Source organism: Podospora pseudopauciseta (genome assembly GCF_035222475.1).
Source record: "Podospora pseudopauciseta strain CBS 411.78 chromosome 7 map unlocalized CBS411.78m_7, whole genome shotgun sequence".
Lineage (NCBI taxonomy): Eukaryota > Fungi > Ascomycota > Sordariomycetes > Sordariales > Podosporaceae > Podospora > Podospora pseudopauciseta.
In genome coordinates this window covers 3,230,033-3,255,614 of record NW_026946667.1, presented here as the reverse complement: position 1 = coordinate 3,255,614, position 25,582 = coordinate 3,230,033, and the positions used below count along the sequence as shown (strand labels likewise).

At 54.3% G+C, this 25,582-nt stretch overlaps 9 protein-coding genes across 9 annotated transcripts; 4 read left to right on the top strand and 5 right to left on the bottom strand.

The window, feature by feature from the left end:
* Positions 1–292: 292 nt before the first annotated feature.
* On the top strand, positions 293–1,240 carry QC763_700700 (uncharacterized protein; the record flags this gene model as incomplete). Its single annotated transcript, XM_062915080.1, has 1 exon — positions 293–1,240. The coding sequence occupies one exon, from the start codon at positions 293–295 to the stop codon at positions 1,238–1,240; it is 948 nt and encodes a 315-aa protein (XP_062762280.1).
* Positions 1,241–1,506: 266 nt separating this feature from the next.
* Positions 1,507–3,409, top strand: QC763_700710 (uncharacterized protein). The gene is made up of 5 exons (XM_062915081.1): positions 1,507–1,605; positions 1,658–1,702; positions 1,763–2,207; positions 2,274–2,734; positions 2,793–3,409. The coding sequence occupies exons 1-5, from the start codon at positions 1,593–1,595 to the stop codon at positions 3,263–3,265; spliced, it is 1,437 nt and encodes a 478-aa protein (XP_062762279.1). The 5' UTR covers positions 1,507–1,592; the 3' UTR covers positions 3,266–3,409.
* Positions 3,410–3,746: 337 nt separating this feature from the next.
* On the top strand, positions 3,747–6,697 carry QC763_700720 (uncharacterized protein). Its single transcript, XM_062915082.1, has 4 exons — positions 3,747–5,437; positions 5,505–5,987; positions 6,036–6,079; positions 6,136–6,697. The coding sequence occupies exons 1-2, from the start codon at positions 3,956–3,958 to the stop codon at positions 5,658–5,660; spliced, it is 1,638 nt and encodes a 545-aa protein (XP_062762278.1). The 5' UTR covers positions 3,747–3,955; the 3' UTR covers positions 5,661–5,987; positions 6,036–6,079; positions 6,136–6,697.
* On the bottom strand, positions 5,851–9,985 carry QC763_700730 (uncharacterized protein). The gene is made up of 2 exons (XM_062915083.1): positions 9,174–9,985; positions 5,851–9,115 (listed from the first exon to the last, which is right to left on the bottom strand). Exons 1-2 carry the CDS (start codon positions 9,493–9,495, stop codon positions 6,387–6,389), a joined length of 3,051 nt encoding a protein of 1,016 aa, XP_062762277.1. The 5' UTR covers positions 9,496–9,985; the 3' UTR covers positions 5,851–6,386.
* A 236-nt stretch (positions 9,986–10,221) lies between these two features.
* On the bottom strand, positions 10,222–12,939 carry QC763_700740 (uncharacterized protein; the record flags this gene model as incomplete). The annotated part of the gene is made up of 3 exons (XM_062915084.1): positions 10,222–11,200; positions 11,265–11,702; positions 11,762–12,939. The coding sequence occupies 3 exons, from the start codon at positions 12,937–12,939 to the stop codon at positions 10,612–10,614; spliced, it is 2,205 nt and encodes a 734-aa protein (XP_062762276.1). The 3' UTR covers positions 10,222–10,611.
* A 1,211-nt stretch (positions 12,940–14,150) lies between these two features.
* On the bottom strand, positions 14,151–16,318 carry QC763_700750 (uncharacterized protein; the record flags this gene model as incomplete). Its single annotated transcript, XM_062915085.1, has 2 exons — positions 16,196–16,318; positions 14,151–15,779 (listed from the first exon to the last, which is right to left on the bottom strand). Exon 2 carries the CDS (start codon positions 15,777–15,779, stop codon positions 14,151–14,153), a length of 1,629 nt encoding a protein of 542 aa, XP_062762275.1. The 5' UTR covers positions 16,196–16,318.
* Positions 16,319–16,707: 389 nt separating this feature from the next.
* On the bottom strand, positions 16,708–18,105 carry QC763_700755 (uncharacterized protein; the record flags this gene model as incomplete). Its single annotated transcript, XM_062915086.1, has 2 exons — positions 16,708–17,294; positions 17,383–18,105. The coding sequence occupies 2 exons, from the start codon at positions 18,103–18,105 to the stop codon at positions 16,905–16,907; spliced, it is 1,113 nt and encodes a 370-aa protein (XP_062762274.1). The 3' UTR covers positions 16,708–16,904.
* Positions 18,106–18,703: 598 nt separating this feature from the next.
* Positions 18,704–20,946, bottom strand: QC763_700760 (uncharacterized protein; the record flags this gene model as incomplete). The annotated part of the gene is made up of 2 exons (XM_062915087.1): positions 19,779–20,946; positions 18,704–19,723 (listed from the first exon to the last, which is right to left on the bottom strand). The coding sequence occupies exons 1-2, from the start codon at positions 20,106–20,108 to the stop codon at positions 18,704–18,706; spliced, it is 1,350 nt and encodes a 449-aa protein (XP_062762273.1). The 5' UTR covers positions 20,109–20,946.
* On the top strand, positions 20,770–22,608 carry BNA5_1 (Kynureninase (L-kynurenine hydrolase); the record flags this gene model as incomplete). Its single annotated transcript, XM_062915088.1, has 3 exons — positions 20,770–21,259; positions 21,312–21,661; positions 21,715–22,608. Exons 1-3 carry the CDS (start codon positions 21,079–21,081, stop codon positions 22,606–22,608), a joined length of 1,425 nt encoding a protein of 474 aa, XP_062762272.1. The 5' UTR covers positions 20,770–21,078.
* Between the last annotated feature and the right edge of the window lie 2,974 nt (positions 22,609–25,582).

The following is a 25,582-nucleotide window of genomic DNA, read 5'->3' as shown; positions in this document are numbered from 1 at the left end:
CTAGATGCGTGGTCAGCGGCGATGGTTATGGGAGCGGCGGAAACCGCCGATGTGGTTGGTAGGGACATCGAGCATATCGTGTCCTACCAATCAGCAACTATGGCAAAACATCTCTGGGAGTGTCAACTGCGCCCTTTGAGTTCGTCATGGTTACTCACCCCACTTCCCCGCTTCTGTGACTCAATTTCATCACATCGAGACCTGACAATGACATATATACCTGTCTCGACACCCAAGAATCGAGTCGTCATCTAAAACCAGCCAAGGTAGCATCCCAAAACAGAAGATCAAAATGGCCCCCCTCAGCCTTGACTTTGTCACTGTCGATGTCTTCACAACAAATCGCTATGAGGGAAACCCCCTGGCGGTTGTCTTCGTCCCACCTTCTCAACGCTCGTTGGTGACTCAAGAGATCAAGCAGCGCATAGCCCGCGAGTTCAACCTGTCCGAAACAGTCTTTCTACATGCTGAATCCAATGTCAAACCGGAAGCCACCACACTCGAGGTCAACATCTTCACGATCGAAGAGGAGCTCCCTTTTGCGGGGCACCCAACCATTGGCACTGCCTACCTAGTCCTTCACCACCTGGGCTGGGGACACGTCAACACCTTGTTGACAAAGGCCGGACCTATTCCCATCAACGTCGAAGGAAGCCAAAACGTCAAGGCTGAGATTCCCCACGCGGTGCACGTCCACTCGTCCACTCTCTCCAGCCTCCTCGAAAAGTCCGAGTCATCAGACATCATCACAGCTGGCTTGTCTCCTCACGATCCGATCCGGCAAGCTGAGCTCTCGGGAACAGTGGTGAGCATTGTCAGAGGAATGACCTTCATTCTCGTCAACCTCCCTTCCTTGGAGCTTCTGGCCAAAGTGACAGACTCGCCTCGCCTTCAATTTGACAAGATCCCCAACTTTCTGGACAAAGGAGAGTGGGAAAAGAGCTTTGTCGGTAGGTACTATTATGTCTATACCGACGAGGGGTCGAAGACAAAGGTTCAAACCAGAATGGTGGAGCTGGGCTTTGAGGACCCGGCCACGGGAAGCGCAGGGTGTACATTGAGCGCGTATCTGACCTTGACGGAAAAGAAGGGGGCAAGATATGAGATTACGCAGGGTGTTGAAATGGGCAGAAGAAGTGAGATTGTGGTTGAAACGAGTGTCACTGAGGAGGGGAAGGTCAAGGAAATCCACTTGGGAGGGACAGCGGTGTTGGTGATGAGGGGCAGTGTTGCTGTATGAATCAATGTGTGTTCCATCCTGAGGGAAAACAATGAGATGGTGAAAGAGAGTACGTACTTAGGTACAAAGCCGCAAGAAATGAATCAGCTGAACAATGCTTTGGTTGTGATAAAGAGCAATAACGATGTTGAAGGGCTTATCGATAAGATAATTATGTATTCAACAGGCAAGTTATGCAAGATGTCCACAGTGGTTGAATTATGAATGACATTGCGCCAAGACGCCCCACACGAGTGCGACTGTGCGCGCGGGTCGCGTTCACTTTTGGTAGCCTCACAGTCCCAGGCTGACCGCAGTTGACCTATGGCCAAAAAATCCAATTTTTACAGAGAACACCAGCAGATATCGAAAAATGCTTTGCGCACGTAAGTCGATACCGGAAAACTCTGGGATCGATCATTCGCTAATCTGACGCAGTGTCTGGCGAGGTTCCCGAGGAGCCTGTTGTTTCGAGAAAGACAGGTCAGTCTGCCGCAGTCGCAGCTCGAGAGGTCGCAAGCTAACCAACCCTCCGATGACCAGGCACTGTCTTTGAGAAGCGCCTAATTCTCAAGTACATTCAAGAAAACGGAAAAGAACCAGGCACCGAAGAAGAGCTCGACCCCGAAGACCTCCTCGATGTCAAGACCAGCCGCGTCGTCCGACCTCGTCCTCCAAATTTCACCTCTCTGCCGTCGCTGTTGAAGGCCTTTCAGGATGAGTGGGACGCGTTGGTATTGGAAGCATACAATACAAGGGAGCAGCTGTCTAGAACAAGAGAAGAGCTTGCGACGGCCCTGTACCAACACGATGCCGCCGTGCGCGTGATTGCGCGGCTGACCAAGGAGCGGGATGAGGCCCGGGATGCTCTTTCCAAGATCACCGTTGCGCCCTCGGCTGGCGGTACTTCCAATAGCGATGCTATGGCGGTGGACAACGAGGGTCTCCCAGAAGGACTGGTGGAACATGTCAATGAGGTGCAACAACAGTACGTGGACACCAAGTACTGGGCGAAAGGAGTAGCGATGACATGGTGCTGACTATTCTTTTGCAGGTTAACACAACGCCGGCGCGAGAAGCGACCCGCCCCAGAGAACTGGGCCACCCCAGACGAAGTCTCAGCCTTCCAGCAAACTGGGCACACCGATCTCTCCGTCTCGCAAGCCTCCTCCCTCGATGTCGAATCTGAGTATGCTGTCATTGGCGGGTTGGATGGCAAGGCCGATATCTATTCCATTCAGGGCAACACAGTGGAGCGCTCGCTGGATATCGGTGAGCCAGTGACATGTACGGTGTGGACGGGAAGCAAGGTTATCCTGGGTACCTCCAAGGGCTCGGTCAAGGTGTTGGACAGCGGCAGCGAGGTTGCTTCATTCCACGTACACGCCGGTGCAGTCACTGGTCTCACTGTCCACCCCGGTGGCCGTATCCTGGCCTCGGTTGGCGTTGACAAGAGCTTTGTCTTTTACGATCTTGAGACACTGCAACAGGTGTCTCGAGGCTACACGGATGCTGGTATGTTTCCCCCCCATTCGCTATATACCAAAACAAAAGTTACTGACCAATTCACCAGCTCTGACATCCTGTGCCTTCCACCCCGACGGCCACTTTCTTGCTGCTGGCACACAGGCGGGAGATATTAATGTCTTCCACACCAAGGATGGCGTCAAGGTTGTCAACTTTCACCTTGGGGCTCCTGTCCAGGCGCTGGTGTTCTCCGAGAATGGGTACTGGTTTGCGGCAACGGGCAAGGGCCAGCAGACGGTTACCATTTTCGACCTGCGGAAAGAGGGTGATGCGGCCAAGGCCAAGGAGCTCCAGACGGGCGATGCGCAGTCTCTTGCGTGGGACCGCACTGGGCAGTACCTCGCGACAGTTGGGTCCACTGGCGTCACGGTGCAAATGTATCTGAAGAAGGCCAAGGCGTGGTCCGAACCACTCAGGACGAGCGTACCAGGCACGGCTATCCGCTGGGGAATAGATGCGAAGTCTCTGGTGACGGTCAACAAGGAGGGTGTGGTCTCGGTGCTCAAGGAGAGTGCATAGAGGAGAAGGGTGAACATTGAAGAATCTGTGAGCTTGTAGTATAGTGCAGATATTTGTTTGGTTTTGCTTTTCGGTGGCGCCTGAAAAACCGGCAATGGGATTCTTTTCTCTTTTTTATTTTATTTTTTTACTCTCTGCACAGTAGCTGCCTGTTGCATTGAAAGTGACCGTGTCTGTTGATGTGTGCTGCTGATAATATTCACTTTAGGCACTGATACTTGGCAGGCATGCTGGTTGTGGACAACCTGGAAGATACTCCGTAACTGGCACCGTGAAACTAACACAAATGACACTTGGTAGACTTTTTAAACACAGTTAAACACAGTTGAAGGTGTTAAAAGACAGTAGATATACCTGAAAAGAAAAAAAGAAGGTTGAGGGCATTTCTCTTTGCAGCAGGCAAAAGTGGGGCAAATTGTGTTGCTATTGGCGCTGTTTGCTTGCCTTTGCAGCGGCGTTTGTGGCCCTCGTAGTGTCCGAGGTCTCTTTCTCTCATCATCGCTCGCACCAGAAACAGCCACCAGCGCGCCTTGTGGCGACATTTTCCCTTACGCATACACCAAATTCCAGAAACAGCTCGAGCCCTTTTCTGGCAGCCCGAGTGTACACTACAGCGTCAGGATTGAGGACCGAGTGGGGCGCGTGGAATGTCATTGTTTGGTTGACCTGCCAAGGTGCGCTGAAGCCGTTATGGACAGAAGCTCTCCCGACTTGGGGTTCTACTCTTCTGACAACCACCACGACAACAACCACGAATCCGACTCTGACTCTGATTTGGACGCGGACCTCGACTTCTACGACAACGACGAGGACCACCACGACCACCACGATCACCACGACCACCACAACCATCACCATCACCACCACGATCACGCCGAACAAGAGGAAGCAGAGTTCCAGCATCAGCTACACCACCACTTGCATCACCATCTGCACCACCTTCACCAGTTGCGTCACGTTCTTGGCATCAACCTCGCCGCCGAGCCAAACCTGAACCACGAGGACGATTATATGAACCACATTTTTGGTGACAGCGACAGCGGCGGTTTTGACGGAGTCGACGACGATAGCTATCTCGACAACGAAGATTTGGACGTGGGGGCCTTGCTGCATGTTGGGGATAGCGACGACGACGACGACGACGAAAGCTATAGCGACCACAGTGACGACAGCACTGCAAATCGAGAGTCGAGTGAGGATTCTCTCTTTGTTGATCAGCGGCCTTCGCCCTCACCCTCGCCTAATCGATTGCCGCCCATCGCTCAGTTGGTTCCCGAAGTCCGACGCGCAGGACAACTGCAGGGGAACAGGGAGAGCAGCTTTGGTTTTCGTTCTCTGAACTCGGACGAAGTGGCCTTTCTGGACCAGCTTGTTGAGATGGAAGTCGCAAGACCTGTGCGCCGGCCTCGCACAATGGCGGCGGCCCGCTCCATGACGCCAGCTGCCAACGCTGAGGTTATCGATTTGACACAAGATGACGACGACGTTCGGCAGCCGCGTCCAAACCATAACCCCAATCCTCGCCGACAAACTCTGAACCACCGCACGCCTTCCCTCAACCGCAGCGACGGTAGCCTTCTCGGAAACGCCGGCGCCGCCGACATCATCGACCTCACTATGGACGACCCGACCCCTCCCCCGCGCCGACAGCATGCCGCCCGCGCCCAAGCCCGGCCCAACTTTCCACGCCCCCCTCCTCCTCTCGTTGACCTGGTGAACGACGATGGGGACGACAATCTCGGTGCTGGTGGCTCCTTCCGAGCCCCTGGCGCTTTCAGCCACTTTGTGCACCAACTCCAACACAGACTGCAGCCGGCTGCCATGTTTGGCATTCACGGCATTCTCGGACTACGCGACGTGACAGCGCTAGGCCGGAATCCTGCCAACAACCCCCTCGGGGCGCATGGCCCCGAATTGAACTACGGACTCCATCGTGCCGGTCAAGAGCATGCCGCTCCCAAACCCGCCCATGTTCCGCCCAAGCCTGCCCGAGAAGGCTTCACCCGTGCCACCGGAGAGGCTAGCGAGGATGTGGCTGTCTGTGCCGGCTGTGAGGAGGAGCTCAAGTACGACCCAGACGAGTCCAGGGCCGACATGCCGCCCCAGAAAAGAGCGAGGAATAAGAAGGACAATGAAGAGCACCACTTCTGGGCTGTCAAGGAGTGTGGACACGTAAGTCATGCCCGCCGTTTGTTCCTTCCCACCTCTTGCTTCTTTTTGCTGACTTTTAGTTTCCCAGGTGTACTGCAAGAGTTGCTACGAAGGACGTGGCAGAGCCAAGGGTAAGACTGCCCACTTTCGCGCCGGGCCGGGCAAGAACAAGGCTCTATGCAACGTCCCAGATTGCGAGTCGGAGGTGTCCAGCAAGATGGCCTGGGTCGGTCTCTTTCTCTGAGGCAGGGACATTTACAAACATTTCTTTATGGGTGCATGGACGGATCGGGTTTGGGTTTGGGTTATACCATTTGCTCTCTGTCGAGGGGCTTTACGGACAGGTGACCTAGTTATTCTTTTTTCCTTCGGCATGGTTGACCAAGGCTTGGTCCGGTGTTTACTGCATGGTCTGGTGTATGGTTGCCTTTTTAGCGCTGCTTTTCTCGGCCACGGATAGAAGACATGGGTTTTTGTGAATGGGGTATAGATGACTATCTGTCTATGTGTGTATGTGTCCTTGTTGTACTAGCTTGGTGTTTTGTCGCGGCGTTGTTTTAAAGCCTCCTCTGTGCATCACGCACACAGCAATGTATTCAACAATCTCACATCAAGTCAGGGATACCGTACGGTGCTGAATTGACATTATTCTCTACATTCCAGGTCAGTTCCTCTCTCTGTTTGCTATTACAAATCACTGTCCCTACGCACCTTGATAGGTCTTTAATTTGCTCAGCTGCCCCCCAGCTCCTGACAGCCTGACAAGAACAGCACCACGCGCAAAGAGACGGGCAAAAAGCCAACTCCCAACTCGGCCCTCTTCTGCTGCCTTCTTCTGCCCAAGGTAAAAGGAGGCAGATACGCCCAATCCACTCCCTTTTCAAGACAATGTTCAATGATCACGACCCACCTCACTTTCCAACAGATCTTTTTCTCTCAACATCTTTGTCCAGTTCCGTCACGGAGACGATCACCCCTTCCCCTTCCCGACGATACGATCGAGAAACCTCCCACTCATGTTGGCCAACCCCCCGCTTCGTCGCGAGTCTTTTCGATTACTGTCTCTCTGACCCCCTTTTCCCGGGTCGAGTTGTTGGGGTCGATGACGGTTTTGGATCCCGTGCGCCATGCGCAATACGGAGTGCGACATGGCGCAGAGGTGGCCGGCCCCGTCGTTGACGCGGTCCTGCTTCCGGAGGCGCTCGAGGCGGGACTCGAGGGAGGAGAGGGAGCGGTAGGTGAAGGGGTCGAGGCGGGGGCAGTGGTAGAGTTTGCGGAGGGTGTACAAATGGGCGTGGGCGAAGGCGAGGCGGAAGGGGTAGGTTTTTTGGGAGGTGTGGAGGAGGTGGTGGAGGTGGGTTCTGAGGCGGGTTGTGGGGGGGGGGTTTTCACCTCGTTCGTGTAGGGCCACGGGGCAGGGGGAAAGGGAGGGGGACACGAGGGGGGAGGACACGAAGGGGGAGGTAATGGGAGAGGACGGGTTGGAGGTTAGACCGAGGCCGCCGGCCATGGTCATTTCCGGGATGGTGTGTATCTCGCGGATGGTGGGGTTGCCTTCTGGTCCGCTGTCGAGGATGGTGGCTATGACCTTCGTCTTCTCGTCCATGAGGGCGAGGAGGTTGTCCATTTGGGTGGGGATACGGGGGACGAGCTCGATGTAGAGCTTGTGGAAGCTCTGTTTGGTTTCCTCGGTGTTTTCGGCCGTGGGGAGGCGGGGGACTTTGATTTTGGCTAGATGGTCGTGGATCTCGTCCAGGTCGTCGCGCAGGTGGGTGAGCTCGGTCACCACGGCGTTGATGGCTCGGACGAGCTGGTCTTCTTCCTCGTCGGTCAGCGGTCGTGGGCGGGGCTTGAGAGGCGGGCCGGGGGATGATGGGGTCGTGCTGGCGTGGGTGTCTTCGCTGCTTGCGGTGGAGGATGGGGTGTTGGACCGAGCATCGGCCTCGAGGCTGGGGGTGTCGTTTGATGGCACATCGCCACATCCTTGGACGGCCAGGGCGTTAGGCAGCTTCTCAGGCCTCGGCGTTTCCTCAACGGGCGGAAGCTGAAGCTGGGCGGGGAGCCGTGTCGTCGAGACCCGCGCTCTGCTCTGGCTACTTCCCGCGTGCGACCAGTCCGGCGAGCCTCGGGGGTCACACATGTCGATTGCGCTGTCCCTCTGACACCTTTTCGTGTTCCCCTCGGGCGTATCATCCCGCCCCTCCTGGCACTGCTGCCACTGAAGGATCACCCACGCCAAGTCATATCCCTCGATGTACTCGAGACAGTACCTCTGGATCTCATACCCAAACTGGATGAGCGGCTCTCCCAGCCTCCGGATCTGTGCTCGAACCGTCTCGGGGACCAACATGTACGACATGTCCGGCATGGCTCGTATGCTGACGGATGCCTTGGCGATGATGCGGGTGAACATGACCTCTTCGAGGTACCACCGACGCACATTATCTTGGAGTGCTGACGAGAGTACCGGTGGCTGCTCCGGCTTCAGGGTCTCTTCGGAGCCCCACTTTGTCTCGATCTCTTCAGGGCCGCCATCTTCCTTGAGCGAGGACAGCTTCACCGTGCTTGTGCTTCTTTTGGTCGCGTTGGAGGAGGACGGTGAGGGTGTGTTGATTGAGCGACCCTCTTTCGCTTTGGATGGCTCCCGGAGGAACTGGAGGATGCTCTCGTCGGGAAACGCGGGAGTGACGTTCCATTGCCCCTCGAGGTAGTCCTTTGGCACCCTCTTCTCTCCCTCGGTGTCTGAGGTAGGTTCTGAAATAGCCTCTGGCTTGGGTTCTGGCTTGAATGCAGTGATGGTGGAGGTGCTGACAAGAGAACTAGATCGAAGAGCAAGAAACGCAAAAGGATTGGAGGTGTCGATACCCGGGAGTCCGGTGTTGCCAATGGCCGTTGCTGGTCGACTCCCAGGGCCAGCCGGAGCTCCTCTTGCCGAAGACATGAGGTCGAGCTCTTGACGCAACCTCCCACTGACGGCACTCTCCTGGGTTGTGAGGTTGGTGCTGATACCAGTGCTGAGACTGGCGTCTGATGCCGTGAGCATGCTGGCCAGGCTCCCAACAGACCCATCATCTGGCGCCGAGCGGATGTTTTGGGGAATGGACGACGTTCTTTCTGGCGCGCCGCCTCCGTAGATGACCATGGCACGAACATAGGCCTGCATGTTGAGCCGGTCCTCGAGTGCCAGTGGCTCCGGCTCACTTTTGTCCAGAGGTTCCCGGGGTTCTTGTTCACGTCCGCATCTGGTAGACGGCCGAGAGACATTGGTGGTGGCCGTGATGGAAGAATAGCTGTGGGCCAGGGGCGGTGGGTGTACAGCTACCTCGTCTTCGCCGTCTTTTTCTTTACCGCAGTGGATCGACTCGGACTCCTCCGAGTACTCGGTGATGGTCTCCATCATGCCAAACAGGCCTCTTGACTGGGCTCTCCGCATAAATGTATAATCTTGGTAGTCGTTGATGAACGACGTGTCAGGGGGGGTTTCGGGAAGGTTCACAGCCTCGAGGCGCGGCTGATGCGGTGAATGATATTCTTCTTCTTGGCTGCTCATGATGCATTCGTCTGTGATATAGAGCTCTTCCAAGTCTTTCTCGACTGGGGGACAGCTGCTGCTGAAAGGGAGGTCGTGCGGAGTTCGGCTGGCTTTGAACTGGGTGCGAGGGGCCGTGGCGAATCGTGAGCTCCGCCGTAAGGGGTAAACTGAGAGAGTACGACAATCAGCGGTCGGGTTTCCTCAGTGTTGGATGGTTGAACTCACCTTGCCCAACTGGCGTGGCCATTCCTACTGATTCGTGAACCTTCGGGACGCCCCAGGGCCCCTTATCGTTATCCTCCTCAGTATCGTCGTTCGTGCCTGTTGAACCTGCTGTCCCACTTGACCGAGTGGCGCCCAATGTTGGTGAGTCTGGGTATATGTATCCATCGGACGAAGAAGACCTTCTGCTGGCTGTGGTCGTCGGAGCAGGGCTCGTGTCTGCCAAGGGTGATTGGGCGTTCGTAGTACTAGTTGGAGAATCCTTTGGTGTTTCCACCTCTGCCGCCGCGGCTGCGGCCTGCTTCGTGGTGTTGTTGAGGGGCATCACGGAGATCGCAAGGGGGTGATGGGTATGGTGTTGACCGGGGGAAAAGAGATGCAGACGACCGCCGGACAAAGGGAACACTAAACAAGCGGACTTCGGAAAGGGATAAACGAACAGCTTGCATTGTTAACGCACGTTGAGTGCTACTCAGTGGGGAAATGGGTGATAGAGTTTCGAATGCTGGAGAGGAGGCGTAAAGGTGAGCCGTGGATGGGAGTGCGCCAAGTACCGGTTAGAATGCTCTTGAACAGAGCGAGGAGACCAAAAAGAGGAAGGGAACTAGATGTCCCGATGGAGGTTCTGTCGAGGGGACTGCATGGGGAACGCGGGGTGAGAGAAACAGATCAAATGAGAGACTGAGAGGAGGAGAGAACAAGACAATGAGAACAAACCAGAGAAGTGGTTTGATCCGGGGAAGGAAAACTGAAGAAACAGATCATACACTGAGGGGGTTCATGGGGGTAGGGTCATCATCATAAACCGTTGAGGCTGGCGGGGATGGTGAAAAGGGGGAGGGGAGAGCCCCGGGTGGGCTTTAAAAAGGAGGACAATGGTTTTGGCGGGACCATAGTGGGGGGATTGGGTGGTGATGATGTCGGCGGTGGTGGTAAGCGTCGAGCTTGTTGTGGTAGAAAAGGGGGTCGAATGACCCGGAGGTCACGGAGATCGAGGGGACCAGGAAACACTATAAGACGATCCAGCCGGGCTGACTCGCTGTAGGAAGAGCAGGGCAGGAGCACTGCCTGTGCTCACCGTCATCATTCACCCCTGACAGAACAGTAACTGAGGGCACCTTTCCAGTCGATCATGTCTGGTTGCCTTCAAGAAAAGAAAAAAAGACATGCTATGCTACTATCACATTGGCTTATACTAACAGACAAGGAAAGCTACCTATACAGAACCCGTCCTTTCCCGCGCGATGCCTGGCGCCGGCGCTGGATTGCACTTCCGTAAAAGACAAAAAACCAAAAGCTGAACATGCCCCTTCCCTTCCCATGCAACCGAATAATGCTGATAAACGCGCCAGAAAATCCCAAAGGTCGCACAAATACAAAGTATTCAAACACAATCTTGCCCTTACTCCATCCAAGCTGAATCTTTGAAGCCCGTGTTTCTTCAAGCAAGAACATACCCCCTCACGCTCCCCTCCCTCCTCACCATTCCCATCCCATGATGAACCCCATGAACCATCATCCCATTCATACTCTCCTCGCTCCCCCTCCTATTCACCGCCACCATCTTCATATTCGCATGGCTCTGACTCCCCCTCCTGCTCCGTCTCCCTCTCCCCTTCGGGTGGTTCCCCAGATTAGGCAAGTGTATCTTCCTTTCCGGATCCAACGGCAGCAGCTGTTTGAAAATCGGCTGGCTGGTCCCCACCCCGTTGTTCTTCTTTTGGAGGCTTTCCTCTATCAATTGATGCAGTCTCTTTGTCGTCAGAACAGTCTTGTTGGCGCCCTGCGCAGCGTTGTCATCCAGGATGTTGCACAAGGTTGCGGTCATGTCATCGGACGTCGAGGACTCGAAGCCGCAGGCGGCAAAGAGGTGTTTGGTGTAGGTGTTGGACTGGGGGATGGAAGAGGAAGGGAGGTTGGCTCCGCCGGCGGCGCAGCAGTCTAGGATGAAGAGGACGTCCGAGGGGCAGGTGAGGAGAGGTTGGCGGAGGGTGGACCAGGGGAGGTGCGATATAGGGCGGTAGCGCTCGCTGTGAAAAGGTGTGATTGTTAGCGACACTGACAAGCAACAGCAGGTGAATCAAGGGAACGTACTACTTCTTCATCAAGGCTTCAAATGCCGCCTTGTTCTGCCCGTGTCCTCCGTTCTGGCGAGATAGCAGCTCAGAGTACAAGTCAGCAGCTGCTTTCTTGGCCCACTCGGAGTTTTCCGGGTGGTCGTGGCTGCTAAAGACGAGTTCATTGTCCTCGTCAAGGGAACCATGGCCGTGGTAGTACACCACCAACAAGACATCGTCCGAGGCCAGCTGACAGAACTTGTTGAGTCTGGCGGTGGTGCTTTCGACGGGCCGGTTCATGTCGATATGGTGCTCGGAGACTTGCCAGCCGTAGTTCTTGAGGGTTTTGATCAAGCGCTCGCTCTCGTCTTCGAGGGAGATATAATCAGCTGCTGGCGGGGCCATGTAATCCTCTGCTCGGAGGTCATGAAAGGACCAGGTGAGAATAAGGCAGTGGACCTCTTTGTATTGTTGTCTTGGAGCATGAATGTTAGTGACTGGTTTATGAACAGAAACCAACAGGGAATAACTTACCCGGTGGGTGGGAGTCGTTCACGGACACCGTCATCAGTCTCCGCCACGCGACTGGAAGATTCGCTTCTTTTCCTTGCAGTCCCCGTCACTTTACGTCTGGTGCGGTTTGTGTTGGGTTCGGTCAAGGCGGATGTGCTCGCGAGACCCATCCGTTGAAGGCCCATCCGGAGGTCGTTTTTTTCAGGGAAATGATGGAGATTATCAACGGCAACGTATCCGCCGAAATGTTGGGGGCGATACTCTCGACTCCCGTTCTGCCCAGCGCTGCCATGATGTCCATACCGAGAATACTCTTGCACGTATGGCTCGTGAGTCGGCGGTGACCGTGACACAGGCCGTGAAGTTGTCAGAGGCCAACCTGCCTCTGCAAGGGCAACGCGGGGAGAGGAATGACTGGCGACATCATGCTGATACCAAGGTTGTGGTTGTGACGAGCGAGGATGGTGCTTTTTTGACGGGGCATGGTGGTTGTGGTGTTTGTTGTCCTTGCGATGGCGATGCTCACTTGTTTTGATGGGAGGAAAACCCCCTATCCCAAAGAACTCAGGGGAGGAACTGACGCTGCTTGATGGTGAGGTTCGTGATATGGAAAGAGATCTGGACCTGGCATGGCGATATCCCGACGAGGGCGGTGGTATCAAGACAGCAGAGTGCAGTTGTGATGTCCTGTCCCACCTCGACTTCAGATTTGCCGTGCCCCTGTCTTCAAAATAACCACCTTTTTCAAAATCCCTGTGTCGCTGACGGGGTGTCCTTGGGGTGTCTACTTCATCATAATCCCAGCCCTTTTCCCGGTATCCAGAGCCGATGACGGTAGCTGCAGTCGGCATTCCAATCATGGACCTGCCAGTCACGGATCGGCGCGATACTGGGCGCGGATTGGGAGGGGTGGTGGAAGGTGTTGGCGAGAATCCTCTTCTCCTGCTGCTCTTGCTCTTGCTCCTGCTCCTGCTCCTGCTCCTGCTCCTGCTCCTGCTGTCGGGGTGATCGGCGTGGTCACGATGAGGTGGGGTGAATGAGACGAGGGAACCTGGTGGTGAGGGGGCGGGGGCGGGGATGGGGATGTCAACTGGGACTGGGGGGAGAGCGGCGCCAGGGATGGAGATGGGATCCCAGCCGTATTCGTAGGGCTCTTGATCTCGGCCGCCTTCACGGTAGTGACGGTGGTGCCTCGTCATGTTCCTGTGCTGTTTTTGCTGGATGTTGAGGCGACGCGACGTGCGGTGAAGGGGACGAGGTGTCGTTGAAGATGAGATGAGACACAAGCAAAAGCTGTGCCGCCTCGGGCCACTCAGCCCGACAATCTAGGTAGGTGGAAGCGACAGGGGTGTGTGTTCAGGTCAGTGCAGAAGAGCATCAGCAAAAGAAGGGCGGGGGCGCAGGTTGGAGAGAGATGCAGGGCAGATGGAGTAAACGGCAGAAGCTGGGGAAGAAATCCAGGGCGACATCATGCATGTGGGAGACTGCACGTTTGGTGGCCTCCTCTCGTCGGGGCTGATGACTGCATTATCCTCTGGGCGCTGGCTCATGGAACCTGGATGTGCTGAAATCTCAGGCCTCACCTCGGGAGGAGGGACTCCAACATGGCGACAGGGGGAACACGGGCACGCGGGCAAGCTTTGCCGCACCTGCGTTGGCCTGCATCTCAAATTCCTGCCCAATCGTTGCAAGCTCTTGGGCATACAGGGCGACCATAAACCCGGCCTTCACGGAAGTCCCCACAGCGAGTGACATCGTGACACATTGCGGCAGAGTGTGAGGCAATCCCTAAGAGATATCAAGTTTAGTAGATTCCTATTGCCATCCATACGTACAAACGTGTTGTTCACGGCGCCATTCTCGTGTTCCCAAGAGACCTTGCCACTGCGCTGTCTTGTGTTGATACGGCCGGGTAGAACCCTAACCCTCACCATGACAGATGATCCATCACCCATTTCCTTCCCCCGATCTTCCATCTTCCATCTTCCACCTCCCCTGTCCCATATCACCTCCAACCTATCTAGAGTTTTTGCGTTTCTCTGTGCTGGCTCGGGCCAATCGCGAACGAAGACCAGGTTCCCAGGCGGCACCACGTGGAGGTCCAGAGTCCGTCTTCGCCGCCCTCCCACCTATCTTACACACCCCCAAACAACACCTAATATCGTACAAGCACCCCCAAACAACACCTAATATCGTACAAAACACGCCCAAACAACACCTAATATCGTACAAAACAACCCCCCAAAAAAGCATGCCGTTGTCCAGGGTATCATCCAAAAGAATGACATAGCCCAAGAGTCGAAGACAATCCAATGAAGAACCAATAACGTTGCGCCGTAGACAACGCCCATCATCATGAGTTGTTCAAATATCCAAAAAAGAAATTCGTACAAAACACTAGGGTCGTCGCCTAAGCGTTACCGCGGACCTGGGCCTCCAACAACTCGACGTTATCGAGCGTCCAAGCTGGTCCATATTCATCGGAGTCTTGCGACCCAGCCTCCACCGGAGCCACCAAGCTGTCCATCAGCTCGATGTTATCGAGCGTCCAGTCAGCCCCGTAGTCTGACTCTTGGCTCAGCGGTGCCATGCTATCCCCATTTCGTGTCCCGCCGTGCTGTGACGTGAAGAGTTCGGTGGTAGCAGCCGCCTGCTGAGCAAACAGCCGCTCCTCCTCCCTCGAACGCTCCATGAAGTTCTGAAGACGCCGCTGCCGCTCGCGCTCCAGCGCCGCCTGCTTTCGCCGTTCTTCCTCCGCTTCCTTCTCGGCTTGGAGCTCTGCAGCCCTAGCCGTAAGGATAGCGATCCCGTTCCCGCTGGATCCAAAGGGCCGTTGGGGTGACCGAGACCGCTTGGGAGGTTCTGGCTCGCAAGGTGGCGAGTTGAGAGGCTGGGGCTGCCCAACCCCCTCGTCCGCAGAGTTGAAGGACGACGTGAAGAACTGACTGTACGTAAAACCGTCCAGCGTATCTTCTGTCTGTCTTCCAACTCGCGCGGACGGCTCCCCAACCGGTTCCGAACTGATCTGATCAGCCATCGCCCGGTTGGGCAATGAAACCCTCCCCGTGGGAACATGCGGGGAACTGTCATTGATAGGGTCGCTGACGACGTCCGGTTGCTTCTGTCCATCTTGCACCAAGATCGGCTCATCGTCCTCGAATTCAGGATCCCAAACCTCCTGACTCGAGAACACCAAATCTTGGGAAGTGATAGGACGAACATACCCGGTGTCGTCATCGACGACCGGGTCTGGCAGGGCGTCTAGCGGCGGTGCCAGATTTCTCTGGCTGCTCGCAAGGGCCTGCTTCAACACCGATCGGTGCAAAGGAGAGGACTTCATGAATGCCGGTGGACCTCTGCGAACCGGTGACGACGGCTCCGTGGTCTCCACCCGCGGCTCTTCCAACTCCCGAGCCGCCTGGGAGGCGGTCGGAAAGTCATCGATAAGAGCCTCAAGAAGCTCCTCCGGAGAGTTGGATGGGTGCAGGAAAGCTGCTGCAAGCTCGTCGCGCTGCAAGAAATCTTGCTGGCTTTGAGTCTCCCCCAAACGCTGTCTCTTGATCGAGGCCGACTCGGAAGGGCTTCCAACAGGAGTCAGATTCTCCTTGTTTTCTACCTCCATCATCGCCGGCCGATCAGCTTGGTAGGCGTCAGAGTCTCGCTTTCGCGAAACCCCGTTGCCCTTGAAAAAGGTCGAGAGCGTGGCCTGGCTCGGCCTCACGCGAACGAGAGGTAAACCCTGCCGCCTCCTCTCTTCCGCCAGCTCCAACTCCCTCTCCTTCTTCCTGTCACGGAGAACTTTGGCTCTCTTCGAGGCCTTCAGTTTCTCCTCCTCCTTCCGCTCGCGCTCTCGCTCGGCTCGTTCCCGACGTAGCCTTTCGGCTTTCGTCATTTTGGGCAGCCTATTGGCTTCCCGATAGGCCTTCTGAGCTTGCTTGGTGGTCATTGGAGGTTTGGACTCCGGACCGTCCATAGCGAGCGCTTGCTGGAAAGTGACAGGGTTGGGCACCACAACAAACGTGTTTTGTTGTAGCGGCATCTGTACATGATTGTTCTTCAGTAGATCTGTATAGAAAGATATCGAATATTGTGATGATAGTGATGATGATGATGATGGGGATCGCGAGAAATCGTGACAAGTTTCAGAGTTGGCTTGACAACCACCAAAACAATGAACCAGGGTGACGCGACTTTGCATGTGAAGATGTTGGCGGGGTTGGTGGGGCAGGGCTGCGCCAGACGTTGACTCGCGCCTTGGCACCGGTGCGACTTTTAAACCTCAACCTTGCGATCTCGAGATGTCGGTGGGGAGAGGTGTAGGAGGTGAGGAAGAAGAGAAGAGGAGGAGGACGGATGATGGAGAGAGGAATCATGTCGGGCCCGAGGCGATGAAGAAGGGCGGGCAGTGTCGGTCACGTTGTGGTGGGAAATGGTGAGGGCAGGGAATCGACTTACCTTGTAAATGTACGACTCTTTGCTTGTAAAAAGGTGACAGGTCGAGTGTAGCTGAAGCTGACGAGCGGTGGTACTTCGAGAAGATGGTCGTGGTGCTTTGCATGTGTATGCAAAGGAATCTTCTCGGTGGATGGAGAGGGAAAGGAAGCAGGGCAGCATGAAGCTGGGAAAATGGGCAGGCATATATACTTGAGTGGGAGAGCACAGACCACCAGAAGGTGAAATCGTCAACAGTGCTCCAATTGCTCTCCCAGCAGGTCGGTACGCTGTAACTCCTCTAACACAAAAACCCCACCTTTCACGACGCGACGGGTGAATGTGGGTCTGTGCGGGCTGGGCCGCTGTGGTCCCTGCAACGACAGGGAGACCCCTTCGTCAGTGACACCACATTAACACCGGGACAACTTGGCCTACGAGCAGTGGTGAGAAGGACAAAAGCAACGCCCCAGGAACGGCAGAAGGGTCAACAGGCAGAGTTATATAGCGAGAGTAGAGTCATCAAGAGACGCACGTTGAGGCAATCAAAAAGAAGACCTTGTTTGCCCATTTACCTAGATATCTACTGGCTTCTATATACACATATGAAATGCACGTGGTCGTCCACAATCAAACTCACTCGTCCGGTTTGTTGATAATCAAAGAACCACCCCCAGCGCCAGCTCGTCACCGTGAAGTCGAAGGAAACCCCTCTGGAATCCTGTGTCAGGATCTACGACCGCCCTGTCAACAGCTTCATCAACGACAAGTTGTTCCAGCTGCTCGTGCTCACCCTCCTCGACATCTCGTCTCCCCCACCCTCACCGCTCGCCAGGGCCCTCTTCCACTGCTCATATGTCTGCAGCTCACAAACACTCTTGGCCCGCTCAACCTCCTCTTCAAAAGTCGGCAACTTCCCGCTCATCCTGTTGGCATGGTTGATTTCAGCCTCCTTGACCAGATCCTGCGCTCCCTTGTTGATCTTGAGCAGGATCCAACCCACAAACCCCGGGGCAGCAGGCATCGGCTTCCCCGTCGCCCGTTTATGAGCCTCAAGCACCTCTTTCATCGTCATCGGGCCAGACGTGACGCAGAGAAACTGGTTGAAGTATGGCTCTGGGTTCTGTTTACGCGTTGTCAGCATCTTGTTTGTTTACTCAAACCATTTCAAACACGGGGGCCATCAAGAGCAACCAAACAAAACCGCGTACCTGTAGTAACCCAGCAACCACCCTCCCCAAATCCCCCGACGCAACCATCGGAAGCGTCGTCTCCTTCTTCAACCCATCCCTATACATCGTCGCTCCAATCGCCCCAAACATGCCCTCCAGGTTCTCGTAAAAGAACCCCGGCCGTATCACGATCCATTTCAGCCCGGGGTTCTTCTTCCCCAAGTCCTCAATGTAGTACTCCACCTCTCTCTTCTGCTTCCTCGACTCGTCGATCCCATGGCTGGGATCTGGACCGATGGGGATCGCGCTGCTGTACACCAAAATGTTGACCCCAAACTCCACTGCCAGATCTGCAATCAGGGTCCCCTGGGCTTTTTCCTTTTGGGCCGTTGATGGTGTGCCAAGTCCAGGGTAGGCGAGCACGACGAAGACGGAGTAGATGTTGGGGTGGGATTCAAACACTGTCCGGAGGGTGGAAGGTGTGTTGAGGCAGGCTTCTACAAGCGTGATTTTGGACGTGGCATTGTGTTGTTTGGCTTCTTCGAGGAGCGCCTGGGCTGGTGGGGCAGAGGCGTCTCGAGTGAGGGCGAGGATGCGCCAGTTTTCAGCTTGGGATCTAGGGAAGGTTGTCGTTGTGGGTGATGATGGTGTTGACGCTGCCGAAGGGAAGAGCAAGGAGCGGATGAAAGCCCGACCTTGCTTACCGGTTGCGCCTATCACCAGGACGGTCTTGGTTTCTGGTGTTGTTGTTGTTGATGACATGGTGATGTGGTTGTATAAAGTGTATATATAATAGAAAGAAAGAAAAAGGGAATAAGAAGAAAAGAGAAGAGGTAGCTAGCGGAGGGAAAAGACAACGACAGCAAGGATGAGAATGAGGAGATGTCTATCTGTGTTGATCAAGTAGGTAAAGTAGGGATATGCCATCCATCATCCATCGGTAGTGAGATGGCAATGCTACGTAGCAGATCTACTGCAACATGATCAGAGCAAGTGGGATATTTGGCAGTGGTGCTTGCGAATGCGAAGCCATCGTGGGCTGTGATTGGCCGAGACACACCCCAAAAGTTCCAACATGATGTGCAGCAAAGCGGGTAATCAAAGGAACTTTGCACGGCGCCCTACCGCAGTAAGAAACTGGGGGGAACTTTGGGGGGCCGCCCGCCGCAAAAACCGGAGACCCGACCCCGCGGATGTGGGTTGTTTATTGCCGAGACAAGTTTTGCATTTGAACTTGTTCAAGAACATCATCTTCTATTTGTCGAGACACACATTCATCAGCCGCCCGCCGCATATCACAAGCCCCGCTATCCTACAGCAAAGTTCCCTCCTTTTTTCATGACATGACATGACATGGCGTTCATCGCGAAAAATCCCCCGCGCGAAACGTTTCATCCCGTGATTGCTTCAGGAACGGCAATAGTGCAGTCCCCCCTGTCCCCGTCAGCTTCTTATCATCATCCCCCGCCAGCCTCGATGACGCCGTCGCCAAGTTACTTCCCTTGGCCTTGTTCTCCTTCCTCGAGGGGATCACGATATATCGCGTCACAATCTGCAAGTGCTTATTCCTAAACTCGGCCAGCGCCTTGGTCGCCGTCGTGAACGCCTCCCTCAACTCCCTTCTCTCACCGTCGTTTCCCTCTGTGCTTGGTGTCACCAACAAATCCTCCACACCTTTCCTCAATCCTCCTGGATACCGCCCCTCAACAAACTCAAGAAGCCTCCTGTGCGGCTCCGGCATGTACCCTCTAACCTCCCTGTGGAAACTCTCCATCTTCTTCTCCCGCGAGTACGAGTCCGGACTCGCATTACCCTGCGCGACGTGCTCAACTCCCAGCACGAGGTCAAATAGCTGGATGAGCGAGCTTTGGCCGTTGCTTCCTCCTCGGTACTGTCTCCATTCTCCCTTGCCGTCTTGTCCTTCGTCATAGAACACGCCGTTTGGCAGCCCGGCCCCGGCCATGTTCTTGCTGCCTGCTAGGAAAGGGCGGATCTGATGGTAAAACACTTCTGGGTCGCACCTTTCGTCCATCCTGTCGAGCAATATCCCCAGCTTGTGGATGCAGGAGGTGATTTCGTTGATGGCCTCGGTGGCGGCGGGAAGGTCGTGGTGTTGGAGGGCAGATAGGGCGGAGAGCATGACGGGGATGATGGGACCGCCTCGGGCCTCCATGGCGACGCTGACCATGTAGAACCAGGACTCATCTTGAGTGCCGGTGAAGGTGTGGAGTGCGGTGAGGGAGTCGAGGTCAGCGAGGTCGGATGTTGGAGATACCGAAGAAAAGTTCCAGAGGTTGACCGCGGCATAGGTGGCTACTGGGGGAAGAGAGAGGTGTCTGGAAACGGAGAGGAGAGGGACAGTTATGGGTGGGGGGAGTATCTGTGAGTAGTGTCAGTTCAAAGTAAGGTGGTGCTGGTTCAGGTGAAATACCGACCTCGGAAGCAACGTCACCTCCCCAGACGTAAGCATGTGTGAGGAAGCCCAAGACAACATAGGCTCGTCTCCATTCGGCTTCTGAGGCCAGACGGTCTGTTGATAGGACTGGCAATCTGTCTACCTCCTGGCGGAGAGTCTGTTGTTGAATGTGGCAGGAAAGAGAAGAGACAATGGTTTCCCAGGGGGCATAGTATTGATCTGGAAGCCTCGAGAGAGGTTGTTGTTCTGGAAGGAAAGCATTGGATGTGACACCAAAGTCGTCTGATAGGACGCGAGAAACATCACTGTGACTAGCCTTGGTGGCAGGCAGTGGCTCGCAGGGTGACATGGTGAGAGCGGAAGACTGGATGAAGTGAGACAAAACCCAGAAGCGGTAGTCAAGATTCAGGTGAGCGCGGAAGATGAGATGGGTGGCAAAGGGTCAGGAGAAGGGGGAACATCTCGGTAAAGAAGAAATAGAAACGGGGGCTCGATAAGATGCCCCATCGGCCAGCAAGGGGGTCAGCGGTCAACAACGGCTTTGGCAGTTGGCACTGGGCTTGGGCAGACAAACAGAAGCTGGGCCGAACCAGATGATCCGAGATCATGGTGACGTTTTACCTGTATGATGCCTCTAGCCTCCGTCCGTCCTTCCGAGCACAGATTAGCGGCGCTTTTTTCTGTTTGATAACAAGATGGCAGGGCCGGTGTGCGTACAGGTGCAGAATGCTGTGCAGGTAGGAGGTGTAAGCCACCGTCCGATGTCGTCTTGGCAGCTCTTTTATTTGACGAATACAACACGGGCCGGGAATCCAGTCGAGTCGAGTCGGTGGTAAGGAGTAAGGCACAGTTCAATATTCAATAGACAAGAGTCCGTGCAGGTGTGCAAACAAGGGTCGGATTGATGCATTGAGATGACGTTTTGTGATGGGCTTTGCCCGATTGCAGCATGTGGTTACCCCAACCAAGATTCTGCAAAACAGGTCCTGGAGTTGGTCAGTTTGGATTCTCTGTAATTTTTCAGTAATTGCTGTCTTTGGGATCCCTAATCGGCGTCATCGTCCGTTTGTATGGTGGAGCTGCGGAAGTGCGGATGGCGGAAAGGTGCGGAAGACGGATCGCGGAAACCCGTCTGGGGCCCACTCCGACCCAGGAGCATGGAAATGGTGACACAGCACGTGGCCTCCGAAAACGGTTTGTGGACTTGTATAAAGTGATACAAGGGATAGAAAGGGGGAGTGCGATATAGCCTCATGGAAGTTGATACAATATCTTCCCTTTCAGTTTCAGTCTTGTAGTTCTGTGTCAACAGCGGCACAATGGATTCTCTCACAGCAGCCTTCCGGAACGGCCAGAAGCCGTCATTTCCAGCTGAAGCGGGAACTCTTGAATACGCTCAAAGTCTTGATCAGCAAGACAAGCTTGGCCATCTCAGAAAAGAATTCAATATTCCCACGAGGACTTCGTTGAAGAAGAAGGCTCTAAATGGGGTCAGTCCAGGTATGTGTTGCGCCCTCTGTGCCTGAACCAGCAGACTCTAACAACCTCGTAGGGGAAAACGACAGTGAAGATGAAAAGAGCATCTACTTTGTTGGAAACTCCCTCGGCGCTCAGCCAAAAGCTGTGAGAAGAGCCCTTGAGTCACAGCTAGAAACATGGGCCAGCATCGGTGTCAACGGTCACTTTTCAACCCTCGAAAACTCGCCTCTGTCCAGCTGGCAAGACCTGGCCGAGTCTTGTGCCAGGAAATCGGTCGACCTCGTTGGTGCTGCTGTGCCAGAAGAGATCATCTACATGAACACCCTCACCGCCAACCTCCACCTCATGATGGCCTCCTTCTACAAGCCAACAGCAGAAAGACACAAAGTCATCATCGAGTGGAAACCCTTCCCTTCAGACTGGGTATGTCTCCTCCCTCCCATTCTTCCCTTTTCCGGACTTCTAACCCCACAAAGTACGCCATCCAATCCCAAATCCGCCACCACAACCTCTCCCCCTCCACCTCCCTCATCGAAATCCAACCCACCCCCGACCTCTACCTCACCACCGAATCCATCCTCGCCACCATAACCGAGCACGCCCCCTCCACCGCTCTCGTCCTCCTCCCCGGAATTCAGTACTACACCGGCCAGCTCCTCGACATCAAAACCATCACCGCCCACGCCCACTCCCTCGGCATCCCCTGCGTAGGCTGGGACCTCGCCCACGCGGCCGGCAACGTCCCACTCTGCCTCCACGACTGGAACGTCGATTTCGCGGTGTGGTGCACCTACAAGTACATCAACGCCGGACCGGGGTCGACAGCCGGCTTGTTCCTTCACCAAAAACACCATTCCAGAAACCTGGACAGGTTGGAGGGTTGGTATGGAGCGGACAAGTCGGTTAGGTTTCTGATGGAGAAGGAGTTCCAGCCTGGCAAGGGGGCGAGCGGCTGGCAGTTGAGCAACCCGAGTGCGATTGACCTGGCGAGTGTGAGTGCTGCGTTGGGGTTGTTTGAGTCGGTGGGGGAGAGGTATATGGAGAGGTTGAGGGGTAAGGCGGTGGTGCTGACGGGGTATCTGGAATGTTTGCTAGAGGGGCTGATCAGAGGGGGGGTTGGGAGGAAGGGGGAGGAGCAGGCTTTTAGGATCATCACGCCGGGGAATCCGCTCGAGAGGGGGACTCAGTTGAGTTTGATGCTGAGGGAGGGGATATTGGAGGGTGTGAGTAAAGTGTTGGCGGAGGAGGGGGTAGTGTGCGATGCAAGGAAGCCGGATGTGATTAGAGTGGCTCCGGTGCCGATGTATTGTCGGTTTGAAGATGTGTGGAAGTTTGTGGAGATATTCAAGGGAGCGTTGGCGAGGGCGTAGACATGAGTGGGCATGGAGAACCAAAAGCATGTGATAGCTAGTAGAGCATCAAATAGACTTACAGGCTAAAAATAGAGACAAGCACTTCGTGGACAAATTAACTGGTACTGCAAGTCGGTAAAAGGAGTAATCGTTGTTAAGCTACGCCTCGTCAAAGGAAGGATAGGCCTATTAGTTATCTTCTTGGGCCTATTACCCATCTTTTATAGCATCTTAACTATCTTTTAAAGTCTATTAACTATCTTTCAAAGCCTCTTGACCATCTTTTAAGGCCCCTTGACTATCTTTCAAAGACAATTAATTATTTTTCGAGGCTGGTGGTTTGCAGTGCCATTTATTTTGTCCACAACGTGACAAGGCATGGAAAGAGAGCACAACTTCGAGGCTAAATAAGCGAGGTAAATAGCCGATAAAATCCTCAGCACGAACAGCTGTCGACAATATGTTCATCATATGGGAGAGCAGAAATGGAATACACCAAGTACAAGCGGGGGGTAACCTTCTACTGTTCCGTACGAATCTCCTCAACATACCCCTCTGTGCACTCTTGGACAGCTAAAAAGTGACAACAGCTATCAAGAGCGCATCACAAGCCCACAGGCAATCCCATGGAACGTTGACCATAGGCTAGTATCATCTGCTTGCCCGGTAGTGCCATCAGGTTCAAGTTCTACTGCCTTCAATCCTCATCTCGAACACTCTGTTTCATATCACGAGCTGAGAGCGACTACATCTGGGCGTCAAGAGTCCGAAACTCGGAAACCCTCGTGTATATATCAGCAGGCCGGAACCTGGCAGGGAGGGTGACCGGCTTCCTGGAGTCGGAACGACCATGCTTTACGCATGTCCCTTTCACAAGCGAAATCCTTACAGGTTCAATATAGGAGACTATTAATTTTGTGCTATTGACAGTTTCAATAGTATCAGGCTAGTCGTGTAGGTTTGTTGCTCGGTGTAACTACCAGATTACCCACCAGAGGCTGACAGCTCTACAATAGCAACCATGTGTTACAAATGCACTCTCAGAAGCGCCGCTGTCCAAGATGTCATATCTTTTTTCCCAGTCGGGGATTGCTTCGAGACACATGTACAGTTACCGCCAGAAGAAATGTGCCAGATAGTTTCAGAGCGCCAGTTTAGTTTTGAGGATGGAGTGAGCAGGCCTGGATTCTCAAAGAGCACATAGCATCAGAAACAATGACGTGGCAGACTGTGGAATATTCTCTTTCCTGAAGACTCAATCTACAAACATTCCGTCACCAAGCATGTACCTACTGTTTCCACACTCATTCCTTCGATAGAGACTCACCTTCTTATGTTTCGGGTTATCAGCCCGTCGTTGAAGCCTTTGAGATCAAACAGAGCTTTAAAGAACACGCCGAGAAGCGAATCATCCCAATACTCTCGAACCTACAAGATCTTGCGGCGAGTTTATCACGGGATACAAATAAGTCTTGGATCATGGCAAAGATTGACGAGGCAATTTCCGAAACTAGGCAGTTGAGCAAGTTGAGCGAGCAAGGTGCAAATTTCTGAAGGGAGGGCCTGCTGCAACTGAGAGCCTAGCATCAGACCACACAATAAATCGGTTCCGGTGTTCCTATGTGAGGAACATGTGCTCTTTGTGCTTTCAGGGAGTTGGGATGAAATTGTGCTGATTAGGGGAAATGGAGATGTACATTTGGATACCTCACACCAATGCCACTATGTCGAGCATTTTTTGATGACCGTTGGAACCACCAGGTCCGTCGAGCTCAGGCTGGATACAACTTGAGACCACCCTTTCGGTAGTTCAGAGGGCACAGAGTCAATGGAAACGATGCATACCAAAAGACCTTGCGGCACAACAACCCCCCATTCTCGGAAACAGGTCCCGATAAAGAGGGACCAAGAGCGAGGGGACATCCCTGTTTGACACTAATAATTCACGCCTCAGATATGCATCAGGGACGCAAAAATCCAAGAGAGTGATGTGTGTGTATGTGCCATAATCATGCCGTGGGCTGTTTTGGTACTGGTCAGCCTCCTGTGTTTAAAGGAACGTCTTCACCTTTGTATGATAACAAAGTGCACACACTCGACACACCGCCTGCAAGCTCTGTTTCTTGGTGTGACAGTTGAGAAGCATTGCATATTTCGAGGTAGGTGTCTTGGGTGTCAACGTCATCTCAATCAGAATGTGATTTTAGCTAGCGATTTCCTCGCAAGCCACACATCCAGGTGTCTGCAATCCTCCAAAGATGATGGCCAAGATTACCACCAATAAATACCGGCTTTCGCTGCTGCTATCAGTAAAGTATTGAGCGTGGGGGTCACTCACTCGCAAACTTTCCCATCTTTCCCAAGTCCAATTCTACTCATCGTATTCGTAGTTTGTCTACCTACCTATTCAGCTCGCACATAGTCCAGACGTGGAGCTAAACCGTTCTGATGGCTGTGCCCAAAGATTGGCGATGGGCTTGTTGTGGCGTCTCACTTTGTGTGTTGTCTGCATTGGGAGGCAGGGCACCCCGGTGGGAGAATTATGCGCATACACAAAGTACCTATCATCAGGGAAGGGTTGTTTCAGAGGGAAATTCTTGAATGCCGTCCCGGTTCATGCACCTGGTTTGCCGCGGCCTGCGTGGGAGCAATACACTGGAAACCGGCTCGCGGTGCCGCAACCGGAAGCTGTTGGGAGAGGAGGTGGAACGGAGGGGACTGGAACCGGGAATTTTGGTGGCCGAGGTAAGCAAGGACGGGGATTCACCGAGGTATGTACTCCGTAGGTTGCCCACGAAAGCCAGGATTTTGCTCAATATGTCCAAAGACCTGACTGCCCTGGCCACACTCCGGTCTCGAGAACTTCTGGAAAAGACCCTGGTGATCGCAGAGGAACAACTGGACACCCTCTTGGGCTTCTGGCCCGGCCAAATCGAGAGAAAGCTGCAACCTGACAATTTCTTGAGCAGGAATGGCCTGACGGAGCAAGGTC

Excerpts from the sequence above, each read along its gene's own strand:
- QC763_700710 (XM_062915081.1), top strand. Across the intron at positions 1,703-1,762 it reads TGTTGTTTCGAGAAAGACAG|GCACTGTCTTTGAGAAGCGC; the intron begins GTCAGTCTGCCG and ends TCCGATGACCAG. Across the intron at positions 2,208-2,273 it reads GTCAATGAGGTGCAACAACA|GTTAACACAACGCCGGCGCG; the intron begins GTACGTGGACAC and ends ATTCTTTTGCAG.
- QC763_700720 (XM_062915082.1), top strand. The coding sequence starts at position 3,956 with ATGGACAGAAGCTCTCCCGACTTGGGGTTCTACTCTTCTGACAACCAC. Across the intron at positions 5,438-5,504 it reads CTGTCAAGGAGTGTGGACAC|GTGTACTGCAAGAGTTGCTA; the intron begins GTAAGTCATGCC and ends TTAGTTTCCCAG.
- QC763_700730 (XM_062915083.1), bottom strand. The coding sequence starts at position 9,495 with ATGCCCCTCAACAACACCACGAAGCAGGCCGCAGCCGCGGCGGCAGAG. Across the intron at positions 9,116-9,173 it reads GGCCACGCCAGTTGGGCAAG|TTTACCCCTTACGGCGGAGC; the intron begins GTGAGTTCAACC and ends GTACTCTCTCAG.